Source organism: Macaca nemestrina, chromosome 13 (genome assembly GCF_043159975.1).
Source record: "Macaca nemestrina isolate mMacNem1 chromosome 13, mMacNem.hap1, whole genome shotgun sequence".
Taxonomy (NCBI): Eukaryota; Metazoa; Chordata; class Mammalia; order Primates; family Cercopithecidae; genus Macaca; species Macaca nemestrina.
This window is the reverse complement of record NC_092137.1, coordinates 50,249,500-50,267,776: the sequence shown is the minus strand read 5'-3', so window position 1 is coordinate 50,267,776 and position 18,277 is coordinate 50,249,500. Positions and strand designations below refer to the sequence as shown.

General features: G+C 34.8%; 1 protein-coding gene across 33 annotated transcripts in view; it reads left to right on the top strand.

Moving 5' to 3' along the window:
• LOC105465018 (neurexin 1) overlaps positions 1–18,277 on the top strand; it is a 1,132,644-nt gene that overhangs the window by 987,905 nt on the left and 126,462 nt on the right. For 21 of the 33 annotated variants that reach the window (XM_071077376.1, XM_071077375.1, XM_071077372.1 and 18 more), the window contains 2 exons: positions 5,229–5,318; positions 6,681–7,000. In XM_071077376.1, coding sequence (XP_070933477.1) covers positions 5,229–5,318; positions 6,681–7,000 — 410 coding nt within the window. The remainder of the gene's footprint in view (positions 1–5,228; positions 5,319–6,680; positions 7,001–18,277) is intronic. The other 12 variants (XM_071077378.1, XM_071077379.1, XM_071077384.1 and 9 more) reach the window with 1 other exon arrangement.

Genomic DNA, 18,277 nt, shown 5'->3' with positions numbered 1-18,277 from the left:
CTGCAGGCCCCATGCAAATCTGAAATCCAGTGGGGCAGACAAATCTTAAAGCTCCAAAATGATCTCCTTTGACTCCATGTTTTACATTCAGGTCAAGCTGATACAATAGGTAGGTTCCCATGGTCTTGGGCTGCTCTGTCTCTGTGACTTTGCAGGGTACAGCCCCCACTCCTGGCTGTTTTCATGGGCTGATGTTAAGTGTCTGTGGCTTTACCAGGTGCATGGTGCAAACTGTCAGTGGATTTACCATTCTGGGATCTGGAGGACAGTGGTCCTCTTCTCACAGATCCACTAGGTAGTACCCCAATGGAGACTCTGTGTGGGGACTCCCACCCACATTTTCTTTCTGCACTGCCCTAGCAGAGGTTCTCTATGAGGGCTCTCTCCCTGCAGCACACTTCTGCCTGGACATTTGGGCGTTTTCATACATCCTCTGAAATCTAAGTAGAGGTTTCCAAACCTCAATACTTGACTTCTGTGCACCCACAGGCTCAACATTACACATAAGCCACCAAGGCTTGGGGCTTGCACCCTCTGAAGCAACGACCTGAGCTGTACATTGGCCCTTTTAGCCACCCCTAGGATGCAAGACACTGAGTCCCGAGACTGCGCAAACAGCAAGGCCCTGGGCTCAGCCCACAAAAACATTTTTTCCTCCTAGGCCTCCAGATTTGTGATGGGAAGTGCTGTTGTAAAGATCTCTGACATGTTGTGGAGACATTTTCCTCATTGTCTTGGCAATTAACCTATGGGTCCTCATTACCTATGCAAATTTCTTCAGCTGGCTTGAGTTTCTCCTCAGACAAGGGTTTTTCTTTTCTATTGCATTGTCAGGCTGAAAATTTTCTGAACTTTTATGCTCTGCTTCCATTTTAAACTTAAGTTCCAGTTCCAAACCATATCTTTATAAATGAGTAAAACTAAATGCTTTTAAGAGCACACAAGTCAAATCTTGAACACTTTGCTGCTTAGAAGTTTCTTTCACCAGATACTCTAAATCATCTCTCAAGTTCAAAGTTCCACAGATCTCTAACGCAGGGACAAAATGCTGCCAGTCTCTTTGTTAAAATGTAGCAATAGTTTCCTTTGCTCCACATCCCAATAAGTTCCTCAACTCCATCTGAGACCACCTCAGGCTAGACTTTGTGGTCAAAATCATTCAACAAGTCTCTAGGAAGCTCCAAATTATCCCACATCTTCCTGTCTTTGTCTGAGCCCTCCAAAGTGTTACATTCTCTGCCTGTTACCCAGTTCCAAAGTCACTCCCACATTTTCAGGTATCTTAATAGCAGTACTCCACTACACCAGTACTAATTTACTGTATTAGTCTATTTTCATACTGCTGTGAAGAAATACCCAAGACTGGGTAATTTATAAAGAAAAGCAGGTTGAATGGACTCACAATTCCACATGGCTGGGAGGCCTCACAATCGTGGCGGAAGTTGAAGGAGGAGCAAAGGCATGTATTACATGGTGGCAGGCAAGAGAACATCTGCAGGGGAACTGCCTTTTATAAAACCATCAGGTCTCGTGAGACTTATTTACTCTCATGAGAACAGCATTGAAAAAACCCACCCCCATAATTCAATTATGTCCCACTGGGTCCCTCCTGCCACATTTAGGGATTATGCAAGCAATAATCCAAGATGAGATTTGGGTGGAGACACAGCCAAACCATGTCACAATGTATCTACATGTAATTTTGCCGCAGAAAAGTCACTAGTTTTTTATTCTAGTAGGAGAACAAAGAATTTAGAGAATAAAGTAGGCCTATATTGAATTGAATAAGCACCATCTGATTTTCCATTCATTACCCATACAAGAATAAAGTCTGTCCTGTAATTAAAAAGTTCTTCAGTTTAAAACAGTGCTCACTAAATTAGTAGGCATCTGATATTCTGGGATAGTAGGAAGATATGATCCCCTTGTGTGGCTACCTTTCTTATATATTATCACATATTTTCATACTTGTGTCTACTGCCTACTGTATTTTCTACATTGTTTTATTGTTGTTGTTAGGTGACCTCTGTTAATCATTGCGAATTCAGTGTTTATGTTCTTGCTTTAGCTGAGTCTCAGCAAGAATCTTCAAAAGCTTCTGTTGACTTACATCATACTGTCATACTGTATCGATCACACAATTATTCTATTAATACTAGTCAAATGTCTGAGGACAAATTGTATGTATGTATGTGTGAATGTATTCATGTGTTTATGTGATCTTTTTTAAAGTCATTAAAATAATCTATAAAACTTTGGTTTTTCTCCACCTGTCTTATTTAGAACTTTTTTCCCCATCCTTTCCTTACTAATAATAACTATGTTTACCAATTTTGTGACACGGGGAATTTATTGTTAAACAAATAATGAACTGATTGTAGAGATGTTCAAATCAGTGACAATTCATTGAAAAATAAAATTATAAGTGAAGGATATGATGTTTCCTTTGGAAAGTGCAAAGGGAGGCTTAGCTACAAATGGTTTATTCTCTGGACACTAGTATTTACTTTCTTTTTCTTTTTAATGTTGTTGGGTTGTAAGAATGTGTTAATAATACAACAGAAGCCACCAGAACTAAAAACGATATTTTCTTGACTACTTCATTCTACAGATATTTCATAGGAGTGTATGTGATAGGTATTGTGCAAGTAAACACTGAAGAAATAATAAATACTGCACGTAGTAGCATAGTACTTGACCTCATGGAAGGATATTCAGAGTTTGAAGGCAAACTATCAAGTATGCAATCATAGGCTCAATGCTTCTTTCTAAAGGGCATGTTTCAGGAGCTACAAAACACATAGTCAAGTGTCCTAATCTAACCTGATGACATCAGGGAATACCTTCTGGGGAACAATGTTCCTGCCAAGAAGATTCCATTAATTAGTAATGGTTAGCGAATGAAAAATGGAGATGAGGTGGGAGCAAGGGAGAGTATTTCCCGTAAAGAAAGCTATATGTGCAAAGTCCCAGAGAGAAGAAAGAAAAACTGTGGAAGAATTGAAAGAAGTCTCATAAGGATAAAAAGAGCAGAGTGAGGCAGTGATGGCTGTGAGAGGGGACAGAGAGGTAGGAAGGGACCAGATCGTGGAAGTACTTACAAACTTCACTAAGGGTCTGAGATTTTATCCTAAGAGAAATGAGAAGGTTTATACTAGACAAGTGGCGTGATTCGATATTGACTGAGATGTGGAAAATGGGTGTGATTAATTGCAGAGAAGATGCAGAGAGGTCTGTCAATAGACTGTAGTAGTACTTGGGCAAGAGGGATTTGCAACCTAGATTTGGATGGTGTCTGAGAGAATGTGGGTCATTCCTGATGATTGGAAGACTCTAGCATGAAAATCATAAGGAACCACCTAATCATAAAGTTGTCAGAAGTGTTATACTAGTGTGAGCTGGAATGAGTGTTGAGTGACAAAGAAGACTATAGAGCAAAGGGTATGTGTTTTTGAAAAATATTTTGTGATTGCTTTTCAAATTACACATGTCAAACATGCTTATTATATAAAATCACATATAAGCCAAAACCACGTAATTGATCAATAATCACACTGTCCTAAAGTAACTAGTATTACATTTTTAAAAAAATGTCCAAATATGCATATATGCAAACATACAAAAGAGAACACAAATTGTGTACACTTTTAAAAATGGAAGACAGGGTTGGAATTTTGTACCATTCATGTGCTTTTTAAAAAATCATTAGTTTAACAAAACTGTATTCTCACATTATAAAATATTATTTTACATATTTTATATATGTAATATAAATATAAAATATATATTAATGTTTTCATTAAACTTTATATTTGCCTTGACTTTGATATTTGCATTTTAAATTAAATATTAATGTGTGAAATACATTCAGTCATATAGACATTCAGATGACAAACAGATGAGGTCTAAAAGATAGTTCTTTTCTGTGTCTCCAAAAGCTTGTAATCAGTATTATGCTGGGTTTATTGTGGTAAGTATAATGTATTATAAGAGTAGCAAAAGAAAGCACTTATAAATTATTCTAAATCAGAGAAATAAAATGTAAATTTATTTGTTTATCTTCTCTAACAAAATGCTCCAGTCTTTTTATGTAGATAGTACTAGTGTTCAACATTTCTTTCACCTCTGAGTCCTCATCTGAGCTAATGCCAAAATGTCTTAGCTCAAATTTCCATGTTAGTTAATTCTAATGGAATAGAAAATCTCTTCTTGCATTATACAGAATTCAGCACTGAGATGGCATCTCAGATTCTTCCTAAGTGCTTTACAGATCAAGAAAACACTCATCTATTTGCCAGCAATATTCAAGGTCAATTTAAACAGTGTTTCTAGCAGATAATTTTTTATGCAAAGAAGCAGGGCTCTCACTTAGGTTAGATCTATGAATAGCGGCCACTGTTTGTGGCTTGTATTTGTTCCTTAAGGTGTCATGCTTTTAAAGAATAACTTAATAAAAAGCAGTTATTTGACTATATACAAACATACATATAATTATTTTTTTCAAATGTTATTTGCTTCAACATGTTAAGCTTTAAATGAAACTCAAGGACGCTCAAATAAAGTCACTTTTGTCAAAGCCTTTTCCTGTAATAACATATCTGGATGATGCAAGATGTATTCTCTTGTGATGTCCGAGTGATTGATAAATCAATTTGTATGAAATACACAAGAACTATTTGGACTTTGTTGTTTTCTTAAATGAGGTGAATAAGAATTTCTGTTTTCTGACTAGGAAATAAAGTATGCTAGGCCTATTTTAGATGCTTCAGTGTGCCAAAGATGGTATTAAGTTTGGTGATCATAAATTATTAATCTGGAATAAGAGGTTGAATGTATTTTGAAAACTTAAACCTGTTTCACCTGAACATGTTTAACTAGTTAATAAGAAACATCAAAAAGACAAAACCCTGAGGTCAATGGTCATTTTTTGTAAAGCTATTATATGCTGTTTAAATTGGTTGTTCGGGTCTGTCTATAACATAAGTTTAATAACCTAGCTCAAATGCAGATTTCTAATTTTCAATTAACATAGGAATAATTTTGTTTGCTAAAATAAAATAAATGAATGAATGACAAGTCTGAAACATGAAATGTTCTAGGTAGAACTTTTTAAAATTCCAAATTTCAAAAAATCATGTGGCAACTGTATAGCTCAAGCTTTAAGTATTAACTTTTAACCTTTGACCTTACAGATTTTAACCAATGAAATGTCTCTTTAAACTTTAAAGGAAACAATGATAACGAGCGCCTGGCGATTGCTAGACAGCGAATTCCATATCGACTTGGTCGAGTAGTTGATGAATGGCTACTCGACAAAGGTAAAAAACATTGATTAAAACTTCAAATAAAAAAATAATTTGAACATAACCAAGTAGTACTTCATTGTAACACTAATAAACATAAAAAATAAATTTTCCGTAAAACTAAATTAAAAACAACTTTAAAACAGTAAAATGTAGATAGTAATATTTGCATACCTTGTATAATAATTTCTATACATTTTTAGACGTACCAGCTGTTTAATAATCTTACCCAGTTAACTTAAGGTTAAAGGGACTGTTAAATATAATCCACTAAATCTATGAGGGTACTCACAGCAAGCATTAACCCAAAATGATAAATCATTCATAGATTATATTACATGTTCCAGCCTCTAAATTATTAACTAAAATATATGTAGTTCTGATATCTTTATTATGGTCCTGAAAAAAAAAAAAACTCTTTGTTTAAACTCTAGGAATCTTAAATAGTGGGCAATATGAATTGCCGGTCATAATGAAGTCCCTTTAACGTTTGCAACCTTCTAAGAGGATTTGGGAACAAGACCTAATTAAAACTGAACTTAAAGTTGTGTGCATGCTTTTATGAGCAGAGAGCAGTCTGCTAAAACTGGATACTCAATTTGATGATAATGGGACTGTTGTTGAGGATTGCTGTTTGATGGAAATGTGCCATAATTTCTCCATCGGTTTGTGTATCATTCCTGAAGCCGCTTTTTACATCTGAAGCTATTTTTTTTTTTTCATTTTGTTTTGTTTTGATAGACTTGCTGAAAGCCAATCAGAAAAAATATTTTTGGAATTTTTTTGTCTCTGACATGCTCAGTGTAAACCATGCATTTCTTTTCAGTGTGATTGCCGGAAAAATAGAATAATTCAAATAACAATGAATGATTGCCTTCAAAAAATAAACAGCACTAAAGAGTAAAATATAGATATATGTGGACATTATGTGAATTATGAAATTTTTACCATAAAATTTAAATTAGATTTCAGCTGCTATGTATTAGTTTCTGTCAGTGGTAATTTCAGAATGACAAATACTTGAAATGTTATCTTACATTTTTAAAATTTAACAATTTAGACTTAAGACACCAACAATATAAGATCTTGATGTAAAAGGGGAAAGGGATCCACTAAAAACTGATTTGTAATAAATATCTTTGATTGGTCTTTTAGCAAAAGCACTACATTTATAATAAGTTGAGAATTTACAAGTATTTGCCAATAATTATGCATTTCATGGACACCTCATTTATAAGCAATGAATTATGAGTCAAATGCCTCTCTTATAGTTTATTGCTCTCATTATTCACCCCATGAAAGATCTGTTTTATCATCCTTTGTAGATATAGAGTTCACAATCAACATTTTTGCATGTATGTAATATTATTTTTACAGGGCGTCAGCTCACAATCTTCAATAGCCAAGCAACCATAATAATTGGCGGGAAAGAGCAGGGCCAGCCCTTCCAGGGCCAGCTCTCTGGGCTTTACTACAATGGCTTGAAAGTTCTGAATATGGCAGCCGAAAACGATGCCAACATCGCCATAGTGGGAAATGTGAGACTGGTTGGTGAAGTGCCTTCCTCTATGACAACTGAGTCGACAGCCACTGCCATGCAATCAGAGATGTCCACATCAATTATGGAGACTACCACGACCCTGGCTACTAGCACAGCCAGAAGAGGAAAGCCCCCGACAAAAGAACCCATTAGCCAGGTGAGCCTGTGGATTTTATTCCTTCATTTTCATCCTATATTTTTTATGATAGTGGGCTTTTCTGCATGTGTGTTTTTTCTAAAATGGAACATTTTTCTGATCTCAGGCACTACAGCTTCCTCTGAGACTAGCTTAACATAATGCATTCCGTTTGAATATGAAATGTGTATATGTTGTTCATTAGAGTTTTGTGGACTTTTACAAAAGATTTTGTTTTGGTTGGTTAGATGCTAAACGATAGTCTTGATTCCATAACCTTCCTCTAGCCCAAGCTGAGTGGATTGTCTGCTGATTACATAGGATTTTCACTTTTTAGTTTAAATGAACAAGTTAATGAAATATTTGAAAACCTTGTCTGTTTAAGCTTAGCACTGCAAAATAAAATCAAAGCAAATGTAATCTTAAAAGAGATATTTCAATAGTACAATACCTGCATTGTATTTTGAAGTTTAAAATTTTGAATTGATAGCCATGTGGCTTTCTTGGTGAATGATGGGTCTACTCTTTCACTATTTATTTAAAAAGAAAATTCTATTGGTTTATCTAAGCACGCAAACCCAAAATATGGGATAAGATATTTTGTATATGTGATTATTTGCCCTCACCTAGAATGAACTTTAATTAGCTTATTTCAATCTTGTGCCTAAAATTTTTGAAGAATATAATTTTTAAATGTGGCATTTGCACAACTTGGAAGTATGTTAATTCAGTCAAGACATAACTATTGATTGCCTACTACATTTCAGGCACCGGTTTGGATATTGTTGTTCCATCAGTGAAGAACACAGGAAAAAAAAAAACCCTTATTTGAAATGCTGTTAGATGCTGTTCAAACGCCGTTAGATTCCTGTCAGTATTTATAGCCTTTGTACATATCCAGTTGTTATTTTTTTCAGAATTGTGTATTATCCTTGGTCCAAAATTAATTGTTACATTTTGTTCTGTTTTACTGATAGTGAGTATATTCAGTAGGTGCCATTTAAAGCTTTTCCAAATACACGATCCCCACTTTTCCAGAAAAGTGCATTCTGAAGAAGCAAGAATGATAATTATATTTAAATTTGCTTTTACTTCTTGCATTTGAAACAGACCTGCATCCAATTTGGAAGGAAAATAATAGAAGGCAAATTCTGTTTGTATCAGCACCCTAAATATGAATTAACATATGTTTCTCAGAAAATGAAGAAAATAGACTCTGGTTTTTAATTTGAATGGAAAAGGGTGAGAGGAACAGAATACAGGAAGAGAAAATGTCCTAGAAGAGGGATGGGCAAAAAATACAAATTCTGCAAATTCAATGTAGTGTTGGATATATTGCACCTGCATGTGCACTTATTTTCATTTTTCTCTCTTTTCCTTTCTTATTTGCATTTGGCTACAAAATAAAATGGGATGTCTTATAGGATGTTCACAAATATATATTTATTGATCACTCTCTACATGTCCCAGATACTTTTCTAGGCATGAAGATATATTGGTAACAGCAAACAAAAATCCCTGCCCTCAACGAATATACATTTTAGTAGGAATATTTGCCTGCAGTGTGATCCTTTTGTTGATTTTCTCTCTTGTTAGGATTTATAAGGTTGCCAATAACATCATAACACTTAGTTCCTTGGATAAAGACTTGTGACTTTAGAAAGATTTATGCTTGCCTAATAGCTCCATTTAACATTCTTTGCTAATATTTCATTAATGATTTGTTACTGTTGTAGATTCATGGTTCACTTACTGATAAGCAAGTTATTAAAGTAAATCTGATACAGAAAAAATGAAACTCAAATAAATTGATATACTTTCTTTATCTAAAATAATTCACAAGAGGACATTCAGAGTTAGGAATGCTTTTATGAATATAATTTGAAATAATCAGTTAGTTTTCTTAGTAGTCTTGTTTTATCATTAATGAAATTACAGTTGCCAAATCTCCTATATAAACCAGATGTGTCCCAAAAGAAGAAAAAAAATTATCAGCATTGGTTTTATGTATTTTGTCAATTAGTAACATATATTAAAAAATACTATTTTTAAGTACAAAATAGCTGTTTCATTTGAAAGCTAAATACCTAGAAATGCAGAAATAAAGATTTATGCATTTTATAATATTAATTGATGCAAAAGGTAAACAGTTAACTGCTCATTAATTGCCAATGAAAAGAGCCTCTTTTATTATAAGCTATTACATGTTTGAAGACAGCAGCAGTTTATAGATGTAAATGATCTAATTAATTAGTGAATACTTGGTTCATTTGAGGAGATATTGACTTAAATAAAAGATTATTAGGTTCATTTAAAAATAGATATTCAGAATTGTTAGCTTTGTAATAAACCAATGACAGTAATTAAAGAATTTGAATTAATATGTTACAAGTATTCAATTGTAGCAACGATATTTTAAAGTTGGGCTAATAGTTTTTAAAAGTTTCTTAAGTTGTGATATATATATATATATATATATATATATATGAACACAGGTAACAACACATGTATGTATGGGAAAAACATTAAGGAAGAAAGCAATTTATTTATATTTGAGTAACAGAATAATTTGTTGAAATTTTTCCATAATTCACAGTTGATATTTCAATTGTCCTCTAAATACAGTAATATTTAAACTAGGAAATTTAAATATGAGATAAATTTCTAATGTGAATTTTGAAACTGTAACCTTTGTCCTATTTTTGCAGGTTGGATGAAGCATCTTCCTTTAAATATTATCCATAGTGGCCATATCTGCCTGCTTTTATCAACTCTCTTACTAAATTGTGTATCAGAAGGGGTCATTTCATTTTTCAAAAGCCACACTGGACTGTTTTCTCAATCAAAGTGCATTTTTCTCAGTGATAACACTGAGCCACTTAAGCTACAATGGCAATGTACCTTGGGGTGATTGCATGTTTTAAAACTATGGAAACAGATTTTTGGTCAGGCAGAATTAAATTGGATTCATTTCAAATAGATGAGATGAGGTTTGTTCAGCCATCCTGCAAGGGTAGTAATAAGGAAGAAATGTATTTCCGTTTTCACAGACTCAGAGAATATAGGAGTGTTCATCAAAATATCCTCCATAAAGTCCAAGTAAATATCCTTTAAAAAGTAAAAAAAAAAAAAAAGGAAGTTTTCTTTTTTCTTTTTCTTTTTTTTTTCTTTTTTTTTTTTTCCTTTTTTGAGACTTGAGTCTCTCTCTGTCGCCCAGCCTGGAGTGCAGTGGCCGTGGCCGGATCTCGGCTCACTGCAAGCTCCGCCTCCCGGGTTCACGCAGTTCTCCTGCCTCAGCCTCAGCCTCCCGAGTAGCTGGGACTACAGGCGCCCGCCACCTCGCCCGGCTAGTTTTTTTGTATTTTTTTTTTAGTAGAGACAGGGTTTCACCGTGTTAGCCAGGATGGTCTCGATTTCCTGACCTCGTGATCTGCCCTCTCGGCCTCCCAAAGTGCTGGGATTACAGATACGAGCCACCGCGCCCGGCCTTTTCCTTTGAATGATAATCAATTTTCAGCCCAATGTTTACTTTAGAAAGGTGATTTATATCAAGATATAATAGGAACATTTACCAAAACTTCTGATCAAATGGTTCATTTTAATGTGAATATAACAATATTGATAGTACTTTTTATGTGAATTACATAAAATTTATAAAATTCATTTTACTTGGAATATTTAATTTTTAAATGTTTCCGTAAGGCCCCCTCATTTTATGAAACTTTCCAGAAGGCTAATCTCGGAAAGCAAATATTTGTAAAAACTATTGGTGTTATAAAGTTCTTGGAGGTTCTGAGAGCTTCTTGGTGCGCAGCATGAGTATCATGCAAGTTTTTTGGCTGCTAAATGTTCCCTCTTCTAATTAAACTTGCAATGTCTTATGAGATGAGTACATGTAAGCCAACATGAAGAGGACAACATTTCATCCTTTGCCTGTCCACATAGAAAGGAAAATTGAATTGTGCTATTTCTTTTAAGATCAAGCTTGTGACATCGCTTCTGGAATGTTCTTTATAGCACATTTTATGATCTTTTTGTTCTTTCCTTCGAGAATATTTTACAAGCTACATACATACTGTAGAGAATACATACATACTGTAGAGAGATTATAGTATAATGAAAAAGCATGGTGAATGAGGAGACCTGGTTTCCACTTTCAACACAACCACCTACCTCATCCTGTGACTTGGACAACTTGGGTCACATCATTGTACTTTGACCTTGCTGCCTCTGTAAAATAAGTAGGTTGAACTAGGAAATTCTTGAGTTGTACTCAGCTCTAAAATTTCTTTGATTCTAGTGATGATGCTCTTAATTAGGTCTTCTCATGGTTGTTTACCAAAACACAGATTTCACCTCTGTCTTCCGTCATGTGGCCATGCAGCCCAGTTGGCCTGGATAGTACCTGTGCATGCCTGATGTTCAGTGTAATTATTAATAGTATATTTTTGACTCTCAAAAGTATCCTATTTGGTTTATAAATGATATTGTACTCTGCTTTTATAGCATATCCAAAACTTACCTTTGTAAGAAAATCATACCGCATAAGAATAATACATATTATGTCCTATTCTTTGTATTCGAAGCAAAATTTGTTTCTAGTATCCTTGCCTGGTGTTTAGAATCCATAATGTTTTTCATTTTCTTTTCATCTTGTTTCAAAAGTCTTGAGAAAAGAGAGAGGATAAAATTTTGAGAGATTCTGGTTTTTGATTGGAGGGACTATAGTTTGCAACTCTTGGGAAGAAATTAAATTATAAAGTGAGATGGTATCAGTAAATATGTGTTAAATGTATTGGAGGAGTTCCATGGTTTCAGTGAGGCATTTTTTTTCAGGGTGGAGTTAGCAAACCTACTCAAGGAAAGGAACTATTGAGAATTCAAGAAATATTATTGGTAGATTGTCAGAGACATTCATTTCACGTATGAGACATCCTATTAAAGTCAGTGGCATTTGATTCCCAGTTGGGTTTTCTGAAAAAGAACCCAGTTAATGTTCATGCAAGAAAAGAATATGAATATATTGGATACTTCTGTTGCTTGCTTGGAGGCTTTGGAGGTACTCATGAAAAATCAATATTATTTGTTTGAAAAATATAAACAGAGTTCATACACATTTCCTTGAAAAATATTTAGAACTAACAAAATACATTTTGCAACTTCAAAGAAAAAAAATTTATTTTTATTAAAAATATTAATTAACCTTAGCTGTAGCTTTGCTATTAAAAATAATAGCATTACTTATAATTATATATGTTCCTGATAACCACTGTGCATTTTTAAAATACTGATGACATGAATAATTAATTTATTTTCCCTAGTCCAATCATTCTTCTGAATTCACTTAAATTAATGTACACTTTTACAGCAAATTTTAGTGCACATTTGAAAGAAAAACACTTTGATGTATATTTTAAAATATATACAAAGGCACGTTCTCCTGATCTTAATGGTGCCTGGTGAGAAGAGTGTAATGTATTGTAATTTTAAATGTGTGTAAGCAATAGGTATTCAGAATGTGTTTTTCTCCTCTCATTAGTGGCAAGAAAAAGTGCTACAGTAATGCATTTTAAAGGATTTTTTTTTTAAGTTCTGCATGGTGCATTTTCTTTGGGGTTTGGAAGTTTTACTAGAAGACAAAATGCTCTATTGGTAGATGCAACCTTGGTTTTGAGACGTCTTCCCACAAAGCTAGTCTGAGATAAACATATTCATCTATCCATTCATTCATTCACTCAACCAAGTTTGATGAGCACTTACTATATCTCAGGTACCTTTCTACTACCTTTCTAGTCTGTAGAAATACAGCATTGAACAAAATTAGACTGTTCTGCACCAAACTTATGTTCTAGTTGGAAAAGATGGGCAATAGACAAGAAAACAAATAGCATGGGGTGTCAAGGCTGCAGGAAAAACAAACAAACAAACAAAAACAAAAACGAAGGACAAGAGAGATGCCTGTGTGTGGAAGGGAACCATGAAATGGAAATCTGTTTTGAATAGATGTGCATAAAGTATTTGAGATGTAGGTATCAGTTACATTAAACTTTGGTATATTAATCTTCAGGTGTTTCTTCAGACCCAGCAGGACTGCACGCTGCATGGATAGTGACATTGGCAGCATTAGCTTTCTTAGGAAACTGGAAGCCAGAGAAAAGAACAAAAGCAATACCAAGATATACTTTACTTGCTCCTAACCTTTAGAAGGACCTGACCTCTGTGGTCCTCTGGCTTCTAATAAATATTTTGCTAATTAAATCAGGAGTGTAATCACATCCTGCAGAATATATCTATGTATATCTGAGGAAGAGATGGAAACTCAGAAAGTAGAGCTTGGTATTATTATTCCTCTTCAAAAAGGAGAACATGGAGGCATAGAAAAGCTAACTTACCCAAGGCTAGGCTGCCCACTTTTTTTCAGGATACATTGAGGTGATCTATCTTCTGTCCTTATGTATTGCCTTTATTCAGAATATCATCACTTCCTGCTTTCTCATAGTCTTAACCACCTCCATTGTGATCTCCACCCAGGTGTCAGACTATCCTTTTGAAAATGCAAATACAATCGTATAGTTCCCTTCCTTAATGCATCTACTATATACAATTATTCTATGTGATAGACTGAAAAGTTTAGCCCTCAGAAATGGGAAGCATTTGTCCAAGGTCACACAGTAAGTGTTTGAGTCATGAGTGAAGTTTAGTTTTGTATCATGTATTACTCCTTCTAATAGTATCTATTTAGGCGTTGCCTATAAATATGGTTCCATGCTGGACACCTACCATGGTCAGATGATGAGGCCCTGCGTTCTGGGAGTCCAAGGTCTGAAAGCTTGTGTGGGATGTTGGGGCACTATGCATAGTGGTCAAAGGCATTGATTCCAGAAGCCAAAATGACCACCTAAATCCGAGCATTGTGTTTACCACATACTAGCTGTGAGTTACTTAGACCTCAGTTTCCCACCTCGTAAATTTATTGTGAGGATTATAGGAGTCAAGAGTATAAGAACCATATGAAATTATGGCCACTTCACCAATTTTTGACTATAAAAAATAGGAATTTCATATGTTCATCCTAAAATATAAAGAAATGTTAAAAGTACCTGACACAGGTGAGCACCATGCATCTGAAAGTCATGTCTGAGAAGCATTCTTCAGCTACACACTGTAAATTAAAGCATCTTTCTTGCCTTTAAAGCTATTTTCTCTGCCCTTGAAGAATAGCTGTGAATTTATGTTTCTACAGCAGCACATCAATTGGTGTGGCATGTACCAAGCTGAATTCTCTGTCGAATAAGGCAGCCCCATTCCCCTAAGGGATATATGTATGGGAAGTGAGGGGCAGTGGAGGGCAGGTAATGACACAAAGGGAGAGTTATCATGAGGGCCATGAACACTACACACACTGCAATGCTGGAACAGTCCTGGACAACAAAGAGCTATCTGAGGATTGCTGTAACTTGCTCTGTTTTATGCAACCTCCCCTCCTTCCTCACCAACTTCAAATTATTGTTGACTGAGCACTCGAGAAGTTTCTTGTGTCTGTTTTCCAGTTGTTCACACACAGAAGCTAATTCATGGTGTGGTACTGAATCTTGCAAATATGATTTCTGTATCTATCCTGGATAACATATTTTGATGAAGGAGCTTAAGAATTCGTTATATACTCATTTTTCAGCTTGAGAATGGAAAACTTCAAGTACTTCCAGCTGTGAGTTAGACTAGATTGGGCTTATGATTCTTGATATATCTTTTGATATATTCTTTATCAGCATTGGAGATATTGAATGAAGTCTTTGTACCTAATTGATACGTGACAGTGATTTCAGTGGGAATTTTCTCAAGACTGGTGAAGTTGGCACTTCCTCTAAAATGTCTAGTCTCAGTTGTAGGACAAAGGAATATCTTTTTATTAAATAATTAGTTCATGTCTAACTAGCAAGAATCTAACCTAGTTTAATTGTCTTAGTTTTAATCGGCACTACAAATTATTTGTTCTATAATACTTTGTGAACTTCTGATTTTCAATCGATACCTATGGTTGTATTGTACCTGTTGATTTATTCATCTCTTACATGTGATAATCATTTTCTGTGAGGGGAATGAGGAAGAAAAAAATACAAAAATTAGCTGGGTGTGGTAGCGTGCACCTGTAGTCCCAGCTACTCAGGAGGCTGAGGCAGTAGAATTGCTTAACCCGGGAGACGGAGGTTGCAGTGAGCTGAGATCATGCTACTGCCCTCCAGCTTGGGTGAGAGAGTGACACTCAGTCTCAAAACAAAAAAGATAATTGTGTGTATACGAGTGTATGTGTGTGTTAACAATACTTGCTTTTCTCCTTCATGATATATGTAAACATTAAGCTTGTTCAATAAACTAAGTAAATATTAATTTTAAATATCTATGTTGATTTATTAGATGTTTTATCATCTAGAACCTATATTAGCTTTTTTATTAATCTGTTGTTATTACTGAAAAGTTCTCCAGCAATAAAAATAATATATTAACACCATTAGGCTGGGACCTCAAGAGAAGGCTCAGCTAGTTTATCTGCCTTTATTCAGCATTTACCAAACAACTTTCACTGTATTCTTGTTATCACTATTCTCTTTATTTAACATCTCAAGCAGACAAATAGCACTGTGTTAACCAATGGTTCATCCAGTAAGCATTCTAAATGATAATTAACAAAACAAAACAAAATAGGCAGTATATGTATGTGTGTATTTTTTTTACCATGCTGTATATTGCCTGTAAATCCACAATATTTTTATTTAAAATTACAAATTTGCAAATATCTTCTGTACAACTAATATATGTAGCACACTTTGTTAGATATATTATTATGCTCTTCTTGGGATAAAATACCTAGCAATTCAGGATTTTTTTGAAGAACCATTTCTCAGACCTTAGATTACTAGTGAATCTATACATAAATTATAAAGTGCCCTACATCAACAATAGCAAAGCTTTTGTATATGACAGATTTAGAGTATATTATTAACAGCATCACTAACACAATTGAATCTTAGAGACAAATTGCAAGTGGAAAAGATATTTTAGACTCTTTTTAATAACAAGTATATTGGAGAAACACACTATTTCACGTCTTAAGTGTTGGCAATGTGCTAGACACTACCCTCACTCTGGAATTACCCACATTCTCTTGTTGATGTCTTTAAAATCTAAGTTGCATTTGTGGAAAGCTTCTTCTAAAATAGGCATTACCATCAAATCTGTAGATTTAATAGAGGAGTTGGTAGCCTCGGCCCCCTTAGCTCACTTCTACCTCGGCCCCCTTAGCTCCCTTCTAGGACTTTTCTACTTCAGCAGGATGTATAGAGGATTCCAGAGGCATATGGGGGAAGCTAAATTTTTTTATCTTCATCTTTACATGGAATAAATTCTATGCTATTGAGAAACTTCCAAGACTGTTACAGTTCTGAGCATCAATGTTTAACTGTGACATGGAGTATAGTATGAAGCAATAACAATGAGAACTTTAAAATCATGTTTGTCTTGACACATTCTTTAAGAGTATCAGATAAACTTGCATAAACAAAGCTCATGGCATAGCATCTGGCACACAGCAGGTGCCTATTTGTGCTTCCTTAGTATCCTCATCCCCACTGTGCTTTTGCCTTTTTTTCTTCTCTTCTTTCTCCCTTTTTCTTCATTCTTCCTTCCATATGCTAGACCTTATTGTAGACACTACAGATTCACACATGATGACCCGAATCTCATATAAGAGAAATGGTTCTCCATTTGGCCCACATTATCTCAGGACCAAGTAACAAATATATTCAACTATAGATTCCCCAAAATACTGGAGAGTGAACCAAGTGAGGAGTCTCTACGTATTTTGCCATGCTATGCTACCTGTTATAAGATATTCCTTAAATAGAGGCCAGCATTTAAAATTCAGCAGTAAAAATTTGGCCCTGCAACACACTTGAGAGAAACTGATTTTTATATTTTCTACACCTCCAAGCTTACCTTTGCATCAGCTGTCCCTGAGTATGTTTTGAAAGAGTGGGTCCACAGCTAGAAAATGATGTAGGTACCTGTGTTCATGGATCTAAAGGGAATATAAATTTCTTCCAAAAGAAATTCTCCTTGAAGGGAAGTTCTCTGGTTCTAATCTGTATTTTTTTCAGAAATGAAAAGGATCCATTAATATCCTTTCAAAATCTTTGGTGACATTACCAAGTCTGACTTTTCCATGCACAGCATTAGCTAGCAGTTGGTAATGATTCTAGACAGGGTCTACATGGCAACCTATTACAAGATAGACGATAAGACACAACAGGAAGATTAAGTGCCCCACTTGTTCTATTCTGAACTGAGGGTTTTCCACTATCCAGAGAGAGAATTTTCGCTATAGTTTCAGACATTACTTAATCTCTTTTGTGACTGGAGTTTTCCATATGTATTTAGTGGCTCAATTATCTTATGTAACTTTGTCAGTGTGGCCTTGCATTCTACATTGTTTGGGAATTTGATTCAGAAAAGTAAAAAAACACATGTATAAAGCATCTAGTCTGAAATTTGTATTTGGTATGCTATTAGTAAACTATTCACATTGCCTAAACTCAAAATGCAACTTCCCACTTTCTGATATACTGACTCATCTGCCAGCAGTGTTCCTATTTTCTCCTTTTCTTGTTTTGCAACTGTACCTGTGATCTAGTTAATAATACAATTCTACATTTGAAAAATACTAAAGCTTTGTTAGTGTTAATGTCACAGGAAGATTTTAAACTTTGCATTTCACTTTATGATTTCCTGAACAACCCCAAGCAGAACCTGTTTCCTGTTTTCATAGCACTTTGGAAAAGATAGATGAATAGACATTCATTTTAGTAGATAGATAAATAATGATCTACCTGTTAGAGATTATAATCTTAAGTTTTCTTTATGACAAGCATCTTAAAGTCAAGTCCTTTGTCTTACTAATGTGTGTATGCTCAGCACCGAATGCAGTGTTTGGTGCAAAGTGGACACTTGGTAAGTGGTTTTTGAATAAATAATGAACACAAAATGCATAATCTGATGCCGAGATAAATATTGTATGTTGCTCAGTCCTTGTATTAGTCCGTTCTCACGCTGCTATAAGGACATGCCCAAGACTGGATAATTTATAAGGAAAAAGGTTTAATTGGCTCACAGTATATTATATTTTCTACACCTCCAAGCTTACCTTTGCATCAGGTATCCCTGAGTATGTTTTGAAGGAGTGAGTCCACACTGCACAAACTGCAGGACTGGGGAGGCCTCAGGAAACTTACGATCATGGCAAAA